Below are 15,295 nucleotides of genomic sequence, written 5' to 3'. Positions count from 1 at the left end.
TTAGGAAGTATCTGGATTATTCTTAAGTACTGATTACCTACCAAATTCTGCTCAGTATGGGAAAGATCAGCACTTCAGAAACTGAGACCCTCTTAAAAAATGCTGAGAGCTTACATCTAAGTAAAATATTTTGTTTGTTTTTTCTTCCAATAATTTGGCTTCTCAGATTTTTTTAGTGCCACAATAGCTCATAAAACTGGAACAAATTCAAAATTGGTTGAATGCAATTATTGCATCTCTATCCATGGGCTCTGTTGTCTCATGAAATGCAGTCACTTTTCAAAATACCTACACTCTTTTTAAGGATTACTGCCCCCCTTTGCTCTTTCTTTTAGGATCCAAAATGAGTCTGACATGAATTTTCTTTGACCAAAAATGAATTTGGGCCAAGATTCACAATTCCGGAACGCTTTCAAAATTCTGCCAGCGAGATGGAAGAGTGTGTGTTTGTACCAGTGTGTGGAGCATTGGAAATCATACCTGTCAAAACCAAAACATTCCAAAAAGCTCATCCCTGACCTTTGCCCTTAACATGGAGTGAGTGCAACCACCAGGATCCAGGCTTTCTATCAAGTGGATTGAAACACATGAGCCAGGTTTTCGTTTGTCGAGATCCGTGTGTAAAGTCCATGCAGGGAGCTCAGCACTCGGAGCCCGTGTGGGGCTCAGAGCAGCAGGAATGTTCCCCTCCCGGGGGCCAGGGGCAGTCCCTGGGCACAGCTGCCCCAGCCTCGAGGGGTTCCCGGGGCAGGTTTGTGCTGTGTCAGTCTGCACTGCACTGCACTGTCCCAAGGGGCTGGGTCTGCTCCCAGCTCTCCTGGTGCCTCCCTGGCCGAAGGACTCCTTGCCTTGTGGCAGCACATCCTCTTCCAGAGGCTCCTGGCACAGTTGCACCGCCCTTGGGAAGCTGTGCTGTCCTGCAGACCCGGCTCTCGAGTTCCTGTCCTTGAGGCCTGTGTGGTCCCCGCGGCAGTGCTCCGGGTGCTCCTGCTGGCAGGAGCCTCACTGCGAGGCCACGACCTGCTGCAGCCCCCCGGGGTGCTGCAACCCCCCCATGGGGAGCGGGGCGGGCGGGGGGGGCGCTGGGAACAGGGAACTGGGCATCTCGGAGTGAGTCTGTGGGTCAGGGACGGGCATGGGGCTCACAGAGCCAGAGTCACTCTGCAGGGAGCCCAGGCTGCTGCCCTCAAAGTGAGTCATTTTCTTCTTCATTAACTTTCTTTCCTTGGCTCTGCGGTTCTGGAACCAGATTTTCACCTGTAAAGGGGCAGAGGAAAGCTGTTTTCAGTTGCTGATAAAGTGCATTTACTCACGGAATCACAAGGAACATCAGTGCCATGAGCACCAGTGAGAAAGGCAGTGGCAAAGTGAGACAACAGAGCTGTGTGCTTGTTTTTCATGTTGGTAATCTTTCCTGTCTGGTAATGAAATATTTAGTAATAGCTTGATAAAAAGTGTTTTTCAGTGTTAGTTTAGAGGTAGTTCTTTATGGAATGACCTTTGATTAATTTGATTTTATTTTTTTAAACAAAATCTAACAGAACAGAGTCTTGTGGGTCACAGCGATGGCCAAAAGGATCCAAGAGTATCATTACATTGAAAACTATATGTCCTAGTCAGGGCAAGTCAAAATCTGTTCCTGGCCTATAAACTGAGGCACAAAAGCTTTCCTGTTTGGATGCTGCACAGGAATTGGTGATCTCCAGTGTGTGAGCCAGTGCAAATGCACTTCTGAGCAGAGTTTCACCAGTGCACTACCCTTGGGACTCCGTGGTAATTCAAAGTGTTGTATAAGCAGTGCCTTAATAGCTCAATGCCTTTTATTGCATTCACAGATGGAGCCAGAATGTGCTACTGCTTTTCACCACATCCCAGGGACACAGTTATCCCTGGGAAGAAAGGAAGGACCCATTGAAGAGTACATGGATTTTGGCTGGTGTGGAAAAAGTGAGGAATGAGATGAAGTTGATGAGCAACTAAAAATACATCAGTACTTGCTGAGGTTTGAAAGGGTGAATGTGAATCCCCAGCATTGGATTTGAAGCAGTGAAAGCCAGCTGTTTATCCTTGGAAGTGGCTCTGTATCATGTCTAGTCAGTGTAATAAGCTCCCTCATTCAGGTATGTTGTGTTTTCTTGCTGGAGTTTAGATGGCAAAGGAAACACTTTTCTCATTTTTCTTTTTCTTTGGGTTTACTATAGCCTAAAGAAAAATCAAAGGTTTGCTGAGAAATACTGATCTGTTTAGATCTTCACTAGAATCTGGAAAGGGAAAGAGAATGATGATCAGAAAGGAGGTAAAACTGTAAGAGGTGATAACATCTGTGGCTGCCAGGTTGTGTTTTAAAATAAAACCACTGGTGAAGTCCACAAAACCTCTTAAGGAGTCTCTATGACAGCCTTGGTGCCTTGAGGCATTATTATGGTTTTACAGTTGAAGAATTCAATTACATGCAAAGCTTGTGTAAATTTGAACTAGGTCTCTTAAGTCCTAAGCTGTCATCTGAGATGTTTGACAATTCATTTTGTTGTCTTAGTTCTGGAATATCATTTCAGTGCCAAACTGTTCCACCAAACCCATCTCAAGTGCTCTCAGCATTTATGAATTCCCCTCTGGCTTCAATGTTCTTATCTGCCTGTGAATTTAGGGGTTTGTTCTGGTTCGTTGTTAAACTAGGGAAGCAAATCTGCAGCAGATCCAGAGAGAATTTTAGTGGACACCAGAGGGTCATACCAAATAAGTACAAGTAAGTTCAGATCTGTAATGTCAGACTAAAAACCAGCATGTCCAGTTGCATCAGTCTGACTTGTTCTTCACCTGTTTCCTTTCAGTATTCTTTTTTTTTTCCATATATCTCTTCCTCTGAAGTCTGATTTTCTCTCTTCTTTCTTGTCCTCATCATCTCCTTTATTTCTGTATCCTTCCTATATTAACAATTTTGCCTTTTTTTTTTTTCTTAATTGGATATTGCATCTTTCCTTCCTTGTTTAAATGATTGTTCTTTGTCCTTCTGTGTTGAGTTATTCCTTCCAGTGTCCTGGATGGGATTTTGGCATAGGTAGGAAAAAAGCTTTTCCAGAAAATCCTTTCAGGTTTTAGGTGGAGGTTGGGATGGGATAGTGTTCAGTCATGTTCATCCCATGGGGTTGTTTAATTTGTACTGAAGGGTAGTGGGGAGAATCTATCATATGCTTTTTTTTAATCTTACCAGAGATGCAGGTTTTATGCATTGGAATTAATTTTGTGACATGTTGCTGATGAAGAAGAGCAAATATGGCAAAAACTGTAGCCATATTTGGAAACATTTGAGGAAACACTCCAATACATGACAAAGAAACATATCACATGGTTTTGTTACACCTCTTCAAATATACCAACAAAAGGGTTTTTCAGGGATTGCCACTAGGAAGTTTCAAGTAAATGTGATTGGCTGTTTACAGAAGCAAGGCCATAACTTTCAAAGTCAGCATAATGAAGTCAAGTTATTAACGTTTTGACAGCCAGCAAAAAGACACACAGTGTATTTTTTATACCCAGTTGAAATAATTGCAATTGTCAATGATTAAATACTTGCATTCAACAGCAGATTGAGAAATATTTCCTTCTCCATTTCTGTGAGCTCTTCCAGGATGTGCTGGGTGAGACAGGTTCGAGTTGGATGGACAGTGCTACAGGTGGGTGGATTTTAGACTATCCCTGCTCAGCAGAGCCCATAAAACAATGGTGAGTCACAGGATTGTGCTTTAAGTTATCTTCTGGGAACAGAAGTGGGATTTGGAGGGGGTGGTAGGAAATAGGGGCAGGAGAAAGGAGTAGCAAGTATGTAGGAATTATTTAACAAAAGGTAATAGGCAGCTGAAAACACAAAGACCTTCAAGTGTCCTGAACATACCTGAGTTCATCACTCCCATTCTCCACTCAGACTGACCTGGTTATGGAATTCCCACTGGCTTCAGCAGAACCAGGACTTCTGCTTTAGAAATGTCAGCAGAAATTTCTCCCTGTTCCCACTGCCCAGAGGGAAATCCAGACAGGATTTGTTGGTATTCCTTAGCTCCTGTTCCTCAGAGCAGGACTGTGTGTGCAGGTGGTGGTTGCATTTGCTGCAGAGGGAACCTAGTCCCCTGTTTGGTTATAAGAGGCATTGGCAGTTGTGTGTTCCTTACCAGTACTGTCCTCTGCAGCAGAGATAAATTCAAAGGGAATCCTGGGTGGGGGATCCATGGGATCCATACTCTACCTGTCTCTCAGAAAGCCTTAGGTTTGCAGCCAGTTCAGATTTCCTCCTGATTGTGATGTATCTGTTGTAATGAAACTCCTTCTCTAGCTCTAATCTCTGATGATCTGTGTAAACCACTCGGTACTTCTCTCTTGTTCTTGTTTTACCTGTTTTGAAAGAAGAACACATTGTTTCAAGCTAAAATATTTTAAGTTACACAAAATATCTGGCTTTACATTTGCAAATGTTGGTGGGTGTTTTAGGCCTGATTTCTAGGCACTTACCCAGCATGAATCCCTTGACTTGATCTTGATTTTCAACACAAGAGGTTCATACCATCAGATATTAGGTTTCCTCCTTAGTAAATGGATGATAAACTGCTTCTCATGCTCTTTATCACCCCTGCGTTATCATTTGGAAAAGGGAAGGTGTTCTGGCTAAGAAGAAGGAACCAGGAAAGCTGGGTTCTGTTCCCAGCTCTCATCCGAGCTTCCTGCCCGGGGGTGAACTGCCCTTGTTTTTCTGTCCTGGAGCCCAAAGACTGCTACCTGCTGCAGTGACTGGGAAGGACATTTTACTGCACAGAAAGTACTGAGAGCTTCCAAAGTCCCTCACTTGTTGTTGCTAGAAAAATTCCTACAACACTGTGATTGTTCCTGCAGTTTGGAGGCTGTGTTTTCCCTTAGGGTCTGGCACCGTCTGTCCACAACCTGATAATAGCACAGTAACATAGATCTTTTAGATGACAGTTAATAAAAAAGAGAAAAGGAAAGCAATAATCCTTCACAATGGGCAGAGAAGTGCAGCATCTGCTCTTTTGCAGGCAGCACTGCTGCCCCTGCTCAGCCCTGGGTGCAGCTGAGTGGAGCAGCCGGGGCTCAGCAGTGGCCAGGCCATTAAAAGGCAATGGAAATGACAGCAGGGAACACAGATGCAAGGCCCTGCAAGTTTATGGATTCCATAGAGGGGAATTTCGGAGGACAGGATGTGTGGCTGCAGTGGAAGAGAACTGAGAATGGGAGAGGCTGCTGGTGCTTCCTTTCTCACCCCCCTTTCCCCTTTGGTTAACGCTCACATCAGGCAGTCCGTGGATTGGAGATCAGCACCTGCTCAAAACCAAGGCCTGAGCCCTGGCCTGAGGTCATCCACATATTTGACAGATTGGATCATGTTGTGTTGGGACCAGTGTTACCATCTCTGCTAACCACAGCTTGACCAGTGTTTGGTGCTTGCTTGTCTGTCTCTATATGGGCATTCCTCTACATGGACAGATTTAGGCTGTCCATTGTCTGGGACAGGGAATGCACTTCCACTTTTGCCATGTGTGCCACTGTGGTGCTGTGGGTTGTGAATTGTGTCCCCAGTGGTCACTGTAGTAGGTCCAGGTTCTCTCAGATGATGCACAGAACTGGAGGTGTCCTGTGCCTTCTTGCCTGTACCTGCCTGCTGCTGCTGCAGACCTGGGGTGGCTTCACAGAGCAGCTCCTGTTTGCTTACAGAACTTCTTCTGAAGAGATTATGTGGATACCTAACTCCTCATAAAGAGATTCCACAAACTCCTATTAATTGCTTTAAGAGAAGTTAATTTTGAATGGAGTGAAATAAATTCTGAGGCACTGAGTTGGTAAAGTGTCAGTCTCTGAGTAGATCCCAAAGGCACATGGCCCAGAGCACCCAGCTTCCCTGGCAGGAGAGAGGAGCTGGAGGGTCATCTATCAGTGGTGCTAAAGGCCTCCTTCTTCCCTAGCCCCTCCTTCCCATCCCCCTTTTGTTTGAAGTTTAAGTGGCACCCAAAGTTCAGAATTCAGGGTACAAAACTACAGCAGAGTCTTGGAGTGCTTTATCCCCTAATTCCTGATTTGGGTTAACGTTTTTCCCCATCTGTGGAGGGAGATGTGATGTCTCATCAGTTTTAAGGGCTGAACATGTTTAAAATCAGCATTGTCTTCCACTTGCTATGCTCTCTGTGTGGTCATGGTTGAAAGCCACATCACTTCTGTCTCTTATAGTGTTTGACAGTACTTTCCTACTTGTAGGGATTTTTGGCTCCCCAGCCTACTGCGTGCATTGGAAGGGTCTTCATGCTCTGCTCCTCTTTGTACTGTTTGGAGAGATCCCAGATGCAGAGTTGTTGAGCACAGGAAGCCCTGGGCAGTGCCATGCTGTAAATAAACACTGTTCCACTTTGGTTGGGGATGGTTCTGGTTCCCCTAAGGACAGGGTTTCTCCAGGACTCTCCCCAGGCTTGTAGAACATCCGATTTCAGCTCCCACGCTCTGCCCTGGGAGAGCAGCATTCATTAACAGTGCCTTTACAACGCTCTGGGCACTGCCCAACTCTGCTGAGGGCCATCAGCCTCAGTACTTGGAATATTTCAGTGGGGGAAAGAGGGTGTTTGTTCCTAACGCTGGGGGCCCTGCTAAATCCATGCAGCCAAACCACTTGGAGTCAATCTGTTGCCTCCCCTGGGAAGATTCTGCTGGGCTGGGGATGACACACAGGACATTCTCATTTCAGCAGCATTTCTGTCAGTGCAAAGCTGCAGTGAAAGCAGGATTAGCCCAATTCCCTTTACACTGATAATCAACTGAAAAGTGCTGTTAATTTTACAACATTAGGGTAAGAATTTTAGAGTCTCTAAGGAGTAGCAGTTACTCAGTTCAGTCCACATAAATCCCAGGACATTTGTTTTCGATCACTCCAAGTGTAAATTGTTTGTTTAACATATGGTCACCTGTGGTGCTTTAATGCCTCACTTAATATTTTTAAACTTTTGATCTCTCTAGCTGCTGGTTTGGTTCGGGGATTTTTTCCCCTCTCCAAATGAGAACTTGGGGTCATTCTATGGGACAAAATGTTTAACATGTTTCCTTAGTGTCCTTTGTGTCGTTAACACGGAGTACACAAAAGAGCAACAAGGCGATCTTATCTTGACCTCTATTCTCATTCAGAAGCCACAGACAAATATCAAATGTTCTTCTATTGCCAAAACAAGGTGGTAAACGTCAAGAAAAACCTTCCTGTTTCTGGTTTTAAGTGCTTAAACCCTTTTTATCTGACCAGGAGGGAGTTGTGAGGTTGTTTTATTTGTTTTTAAACTGGAGAAGAAATTAAAAGTACAAGGAAAACAGAACTTTCTCCTGTAAAATCTTTTATTTTTGTATTAGTAGCTCCCAGAGGTTTTTTTTTTAGTAGAAATTATAATATCTGGTTTCTTTTTGAAGGAAGTTTGGGAGCTTTGACATCTAATTTCTTTCTTTAAAGTAAGTTAGGAAAATAAAAAGTAGAAAAGCAAAAGGAAGGAAATTCTGAGAAATGCTCTGAGAAAAATGCTCTGATTTGTCACATAAATCTTATCTTTATTAATTTGATTTTTTGTTTGTTTGTTTGTTTGTTCAGAGTAATACCCTCTGTGAGAGACAACAGGCAGTGGGAGCTGAGGTCTGCCGGGGTCTCCTGAGAAGACACTTTCAGTTCTGGCAGAGCCCTGTTTTAGTCTGTTGGGCCTTTACTCCCACTGAGGGCAGAGAGAGTCTCCCTGATGCCTTTGTTGGATGCTGATCTGGAATCAGTCTGCACATGGCCTTTCCTTTTGAAGGCAAAGTACACTTTTATTTGCCAAAGTTAACAAACAGCAGCATCAGAACCTATCCCTGAACAGTTTGAGACTTTAGCCTCTCCATTCCCTCTGTTGGATGGAATGGATCCACTCCACTGCCTTCTGAGCCAAAGCCTGCAGCCCTTCTACTGGATTTATTTAGTGGTGCCTTTTATTTCAAGGAGAAGTATGAACTGAGTAAAACTTGAGGGAGAACTGATGGATTCACCCCAGAGACAGCAGAAGGATGTTCTTCACTTCTCAGACTTCTTTAGGAGGTAATGGCAGAGTTTAATGATGCAATGATAAAAGTAACTATATTGATCCCATTCTTTAGTCAAATCCTGCATATTTTACTCACTTGGGTGGGTGAAGCTGCAAACATTTAGATTTGTAGGATCTTAATGAATCTTTTGTTGGTGCCAGGTTAAAATCATAATCAGCAACATGGTGTCAGTTCCATTGGAAACACGTTCTGCCATGGACAATTATCCTGGGGAATTGCAAGTTGGTTGCAGAGGTTAATAGTGGTTGGGTGGAAGAGAAATGAAACAAAAGAGCTTTGAAGCAACTACCTTTGCAATCTGCCTGCCTTTGTCCTGGGGAAGTGGATTTCCTGGCTTTAATGAGCTGGTTAAGGAGAGAGTTTTGTCCAAAACCTCTGACTACTGAGAATTGCCTTTGGACCAGCAAAAAATAAGATATTTCAGACTCAGAAAGCTTTTAGTAAGATACAGTTTAACAATCCTGTTCTATCACACCCACCATGGCAATTTTTGTAACTGGCCAAGTTTTGAGTTGGGGGAAGGGAACAGCTTTCCCATTGGTCATAAAATTCACAGAGCATTTCTTCTGAAGACAATAAAGCTGGGAGAAGGCCTCTTTATTTGCTGTGAAAATCATCACCCTTTCCGGCAATATAACTCCTGAAGAAAGGAGGGAGAAGGAAGAGACAAGGCTGCATATCAAAGCAAAGCAAAGTGAAGTGTTAAAAGGGTCTGCTGCCTCAATATGACAGATCGGCCTCAAAACCTCAGACAATGTAGGCCAGGAAAGGAAAAAAAAACCACCATCGGACCTCACAACTAGTTTACAAAGCAAAATAAATTAGCATTAGAACCAGCCCTGGCTCCTCTTTCAGAGCCTCCTCTCTTAACTTTTCAGGAATATTCTTCATCTACTGAAACCATTGTTCATAAAGTCCAGGAGCTGCCTGAGGATGTCACAGTACAGAATAGTGTGGGATTGCTGTGGGATTACAGCTTGGCTTCCAGGGTTTTGTTTCAGGGGAAGGAATGTCTGTACTTGGTGGCTGGAGTTACCTTAAATCAGCTGGAAATGGGGAACAGCTTTCTGGCCTGAGCATGGGCTCAGTTCAAACCTGCACCTCTCTGTTAGCTTAGTGTCAAGAAACTAATGTTAATTTTTGAGCTCATAAAGATAGGGACTGTCAGAGATCAGGCCCCAGAGATTTGTTTAGGACTATCTCTAACTCTTTGTGTACTTTAAAAGTGTAGGAAAAGTAAAGGGCAGATTCTCCCCAGTGTAATTTCACTGCCTCAGTTGAAGTTGTGAAGCAAAAAAAATTTAAAGTAAGTTTTGAAGACAGATATTGTGCTGCACGTGATGTTCTTAAAGTTAAATTAATAAAACCCCCAAAACCACATTGCCATTGTATTAGAAAATGTTCCATGGGCCCAGTCCTGTGTAATGTGAGTATAATATTCCTGCCAGAAATCTTGGTGTGCTGAGTAGGTGTCCTGGTCCCAGGCATTACTGCAAAGTTAACTGCAGAAAGAAACATGGTGAAAATCTGTGTTTGCATTTTCTGCTGTGTCTTGTTCCTTGTTCTTGTCATACATGTTCAGGTTATTCATGCTGAAAAGAACAGAGCAGGATCATAGGATTGGAACTTTTCAACAGACTTGGAGTTCCCCTTCTGTTTTCAATTTTGAACGTGTTCTGCTATTCTGAAATAAAGCTCATTGGCCAAATTCTGTCCTTGCCCTTGCTAGTGTGAACTTCTATAATACTCTTCACCCTACAGAAGTGAGTCCAAAGCAGAGCTGTTTTTATCCCCTTTAAGCAGTGACGGGACAGGCTGCCCTGTGTGGATCCTCTTTGCAGACGGACATGACCAGCGGAAAATGGAGGTGCATTTCTGAGGGGCAAATCAGGGGAAACCCACTGCCAGTGACTCTACAGACTAAAAGGCAAATGAGTAACTGAATTTTCTTTCCAAGTGTTCTGTGCTCTTTAGGCCTTCAGCATTTTCACAGGATCACACAATCTGCTAAGTTGGAAGGGACCCAAAAGGATCATGGAGTTCATTTTGCAGGAATGCCTTCTAAAGAGGTTTGTTCCCTTTCCTTAGATTTGAGGGGATATAACTTCTTCCTTCAGAGACTAAATGCACATTTACACAGTGCATTTGGTCCTGATGCTCTCAGCACCCTCAGCAGCAGCAGAATTGCCCTTATGCCTTCACAGTAAACTTTTATTGAAGAGGAATGATAGGAGGAGAACTGTCATCTACAGGAGAAGGCTCTGCTCATAATTATTCACCTGCTTCAAAACTTGTCCCCTCCCTGTTTTGTGGTAACATTAGTGCAGATCTTAAGCTGTACTTTCAGCTTCAGAGCAAACTCTCCTTGGCTTGCCCTGCTCACACTCGGTGTTCTGGGCACACTTTGACCGCAGGTGTGTTGTGATCTCACCCAGCCAGAAAGCCAACTCTGCTCCTGTGGGAGCCACGACACACCTCCGTAAAAATATTGGAATCAACAGGAGGAGATCTGTAACTTGTTCTGAGGTGGTTTTATTCTACCTTCTGCCAAAGAATTTGCAGTAATTATGTCACGTGTGTGTGTGTGGAATTGCCACCTCAGATTTGTATCTGTGCCCTTGTTCTGTTCTCGGTTACAGTTGCTCCTTGGCTGTGCTGCCCTCTCCAAGTAGGGGCTGAGGACAGTGAGCAGGAGCAGTGTAAGGGTTAGAGAAGGGTCTTTTCTATCAGTGTTCTTGGTTGAAAATACTCATTAGTGTTTCCTCCTTCAGGAGTCCTGAGTACTCCTTTGCTCTCTCCTGTGTCCTGGACACCCTCCCAGTGCAGTGATAGGACGTTGAACCCTGTGTGCACTGAATTTAGGAGCAAGTCCCAGTCCTTCCAGCTCCAAAGCTGCAGGAACAGGCACTCAGACATCCTTCAGCCAGAGAGAGAATGATCCATGAAAGCCTCAGTAGGTCTTTTCTGCAGGAAATGCATTTCAGTAACACTAAACAGGGTGATGGTCTCACATTAAATACTGAGATCTTCCAGAGGTTTCATGTAGCAAAGCCTCATAAGCTTCACTTAACACCAGCTGAAGACATGGTATCTTCAGTTTACATGGGATGTTGTTTTTAAAGTTACTGAGTAAGACTTGAAATCATTTCTCCCTTTGTTGCAGGTTAGCTGTGTAGATACCAGGGTATCAAAGGGCCTGTAGGACGAGGCATTGGTGGAAATTGAAATTAAGTGTTTTGTTTGTCATCTCTATGGACACGAGGCCACAAAGCACCACGAAGAGAAGCTGACCATGGAATCTCTGGAGCTGGAAATGCCACAGACTCAGGGCCTTGTTTCTGTAGCTGCCATGAGTTACACTGCTCAAAGTAAGTTACCTTTGGAATGAATCTCTCCCAGTCTTAAAGGGATAAGATTACAGGAACACTTCTTGCCCACTTCCAAGAATATCTTGCAAAAATCACTTGCCTTAATAGTTATTGTTTCCACAGTGCAATAATATTGATAACTAGTGTAGTGAATAAATAATAAAATTAACCTGTCTAGATAATTTCTGTTCTGATCACCTCAGGTAAGTCTGAGCCTGTTTTCTCATCTTTAAGAACAGTGGTTCCTATCTATTGCACAGGGAATAAGGAAAGCCAATAAATAAGAGCTGTGATTCCTTGACTCCTGCCTATACTTGCTCTACTGAAATTCCTGAAGTTTCGCAAAGAGACAGAAGGATAATGCTCAGTGGACACACACAGCTTTAAGGATGGGAAAAGCAATGGATTCCATCCAAGAAGACCCAGCAAGTAACACTGGTCCTTGCAGTTGGCCTGGTCACACACCTCAGGTCACCTGCAACACCTGCATGCACAGAACCGAACTCAGAGTGTGACATTCTACAGCTGGCATTGCTGGAAATACTTAAAAATTACTTTATTTTTTGGAAAAATTAAGAACAACGGTGCCCTTGCTTTTAAACAGAGGAAAAGGAGTGAAAGCACAAAAAGGAACCAATTCCAGTGAAAGAGATTTATTGGCACAGAGCCTTCTTGGCCTAGCAGAGAAAAATATATATAAGAGGGAAAGAAATAGCAATTAGAATTCCCAGTCTGGAGTTCTCCCTAAAGCAGGACCTAATAGTTATTAAATGAATGGCCAGGCCCCCACCAGCTTCAGAGGGCCTTACATGGCTCATGGGCGTTTGGGATGCTGATTCCTCCTGTCATAAAGACACTCATGTCAGACTGTTCCAGGATGGAGACACTTCCAGCTCTTCCTGGGAATGCTCTGACCCTTGCAGACTTGAAATTTGAAAAGTTAGAAAGTTCTAAGTGTGCTACTCAGGCAGGCAGTTGGAAGGGGGTATTGTCTGTAACACACACATAAAATATCAATCTATCTCACTAAGTCCCCACTATCAAAGGGACACACAGACAGAACAAATCAGGTCTTGCTCTCAAAGGCTGCAGCTGGAATCCACAGGAGCATAGGGCAGGTAGGGAAAGAAGAGATGAGCAGTGGATTATTGAAGCAAAGGTTCTGCTGTCTGTAAATCAGACAGTTAGTGAGCAATTTCATTGCCCTTGGAAGGACTACCCAAAAGCAGGCTGTAAGTTTTTGCAAAACAGGCCCTCTTTTGTTTTGTCTTGTATTCAGTGAAGAAAAAATATGATTTCAAATCACTTGCTTTTTTTTTTCCCCCAAAAAAATTCTTATTCTCCTGAGGTAACAACCTATTCTGATTGGCCTACTGACTTCTGTGGACTCTGTGAACTGAAGTTGTGTTCGGCAGGAGTGAGGATGGATCTGTCCATACATATAAATTAGAGGCATTATTTTAATATAGACTATTTTTCTAGACACTTGCATTCTTTTCTCTAACTTATGGTTTCAGTAATGGCTTTTCCACCAGAGATTGATTCGGTACTTGCTTTGCAGACTATTATTTACAGGCATGTGTGGAGCAGAGCTGGGGCTGGAGGGAGGGCTGAAAGGGAAGGGACCTTCCAGGGATGGAACATTGGAATACTGGGAGTATCTCTGGAGAGGAGGAACTGAGCATCCTTAATTTTTACTGATCTCAGTGCATGGCAGAGCTGCTCAGCACCTTGGAGGATCAAATACTTTCATACAGCAGACTGTGCCTCTGTGCTTTTCAGGCAGTTTCCCCTCTTTTTCTTATCCTTCTCCCCTTTCTTGTTTCATAATTTTTTCACATAATACAAGGTACAGGGGTTTTTTTACAGATGCTCAATATTTACCTTTTGTTCTCTTGTTCCTCCTCCCAGTCAAACAGGACCTTTTCCTCATGTCCACAGCTAATTTTTCCTGGTTAAATACGATTGAAGGATTGTACTCATTGACTGTTACACATCAGAGATTGATCTGTGGCTGCATTAACTGACTGTGTTCCCATGGATCTTTGTATTCCTGCACGTTCTGAGAGCTGCTACTCCAAAGTGAAGCCAACTTTTCCTTATCATCCCTATTTTTAAAGCATGGGCTCATTGTTTGATCTGGCAGATTTCATTTCAGTGCTCTGAGGTTTAGAGAGGCTGTTTCTAATACAAAGCCTTATTGCCACCCCCCTGCTGTACATGTTTCACTTGAACTTTTCATAAGTACTGCAAAACTTGAGGGAAGTAAGCAAAGCGTAGGTGGTGCTGAAGTCCAACACTTCGATCACGATCCATTTCTGCAGACATGCTGCTTCATTCCCATCTACAGGGGAATCTATTCCCACCTGTAATCTCCTATTGAAAGCAATTATTTGATATCACAAACTTTTTAAACACATCTGAAGTGAGAAGTGAAAGGCCATTGGTTTTCATTTCCCGCAGCGTTAGAGGTCAAGGAGGAAACGTAAGGATCAGTCAAGTGATTGAGTGATCGACCCAATATTTAGCACGAGGATCCCTCAGAGCAGTAAGGACCTTTGTTCATCTGTGTGGCTCCCTCTGAAAGGGGAACCTGGCAAACCCCCCAGCAAGTGAGACCTCTTCTCAGCATCACCCCCAGTGCCCTCTTTCGTACCTGTGGACGTGGCTTGCACGGTTTTCCTCATCCACTCGTAGGAGCTGTGCCTGTGGCTGCTGGGGGAGCAGTGCTGGGCACCGCCGGGCTCTGCGGGAGGAGCCCCCCCGGCCCCGGGCTGCAGGGAGCTGTACTCGGCGGGGCTGTAGGAGCCCGGGGCGGGGGACGGGGCGCTGAGCTGGGCAGTGCCCGCGCCGGAGGGGCCCGGCCCGTACGCGTTCCAGTCCTCCCTCTGCGGGCCATAGTGGGAGCCCCAGGGCCCCGGCGGCTGCCCGTGGGTGTCCAGGGCTGGCACGGGGTGGTATCCCATGTACTCGGGGTAGGGGGGTGCGGACACGAAGCCCTGCCCTGGCAGGGTGCTGCCGGTGCACCGGGCAGAGCCTGGGTACATGCTGCTCTCCTGCTCCAAAAGGTAGCTCACGTACATGGTGCTCAGAGCCCGGCTCTGTCCTGCCGGGACATCCTGCTCCTCGCAGGGCTCGTTTGATCTCCCTTCCCCTCCTCTTTCTTTCTCTCTTTTCTAGCCCTGCCTGGCTCTATAAATGACTCACGCTAGCCCTGATGTCCCTTTACTACACATGATTAACAATGGTTTTACCAGGTGCTGGTGGTAACAGTTTACTAAGGTCCTGCCTGATGTCACAGATAACTGCCTGCCCCAAAATTACATTTGCATTCAAATGAAGGGCTGCCCATGCAGGCAACCCCACCTTGCTGCGAGTTCCAGTGCTTCCTTTCTCACAGCTCTCTATGGATTGCCAGCCCCGTCCTATACGTGCAGAAAGGAGTTTGAAATCTCGTGCTCTTCAAGCAGAGCTGTGTCCATAGCTACCCATAACTGTTGAGACAGTAGAGGCAGTGTTTCTCTTGAGCCGTGTATGCCAGAATCTAACTTCAGGCACCAGCTTATAGTCACTTAAAGCCTGGTTTCTGCCTGTCCAGTAGTAGTTCTGTCAGAGCGTGCTGTATTATTTTTTTAAACTAAACCCAAAGGACCAGTTCAGTCTTTAACTGCAGCTCTTACATTGTTTCTCATATGAACACCCTTCTTGACTTAAACTCTTAGTCTGTGTGGGAGAGCACTTAGAAACCGCAGTAATCCTGCTGATTTTAACATTACAAAGGATATACAAGAAGTCTCGTAGTCATTTTGAGCATTTGTTCATAC

The 15,295-nt window shown here is 44.6% G+C and overlaps 1 protein-coding gene and 1 long non-coding RNA gene across 2 annotated transcripts; one reads left to right on the top strand and one right to left on the bottom strand.

The window, feature by feature from the left end:
- Positions 1 to 1,002: 1,002 nt before the first annotated feature.
- LOC135421607 (homeobox protein CDX-4-like) lies at positions 1,003 to 14,689 on the bottom strand. Its single transcript, XM_064670208.1, has 3 exons — positions 14,128 to 14,689; positions 4,241 to 4,386; positions 1,003 to 1,257 (listed from the first exon to the last, which is right to left on the bottom strand). Exons 1-3 carry the CDS (start codon positions 14,552 to 14,554, stop codon positions 1,003 to 1,005), a joined length of 828 nt encoding a protein of 275 aa, XP_064526278.1. The 5' UTR covers positions 14,555 to 14,689.
- On the top strand, positions 3,116 to 13,896 carry LOC135421609 (uncharacterized). The gene is made up of 5 exons (XR_010434120.1): positions 3,116 to 3,674; positions 7,619 to 8,095; positions 9,907 to 10,030; positions 11,267 to 11,471; positions 13,391 to 13,896. It is a non-coding gene; the product is annotated as an uncharacterized LOC135421609 (long non-coding RNA).
- Positions 14,690 to 15,295: the final 606 nt, after the last annotated feature.

This window comes from Pseudopipra pipra, chromosome 13, assembly GCF_036250125.1.
Source record: "Pseudopipra pipra isolate bDixPip1 chromosome 13, bDixPip1.hap1, whole genome shotgun sequence".
Taxonomy (NCBI): Eukaryota; Metazoa; Chordata; class Aves; order Passeriformes; family Pipridae; genus Pseudopipra; species Pseudopipra pipra.
This window is presented reverse-complemented; position numbering and strand designations above follow the sequence as displayed.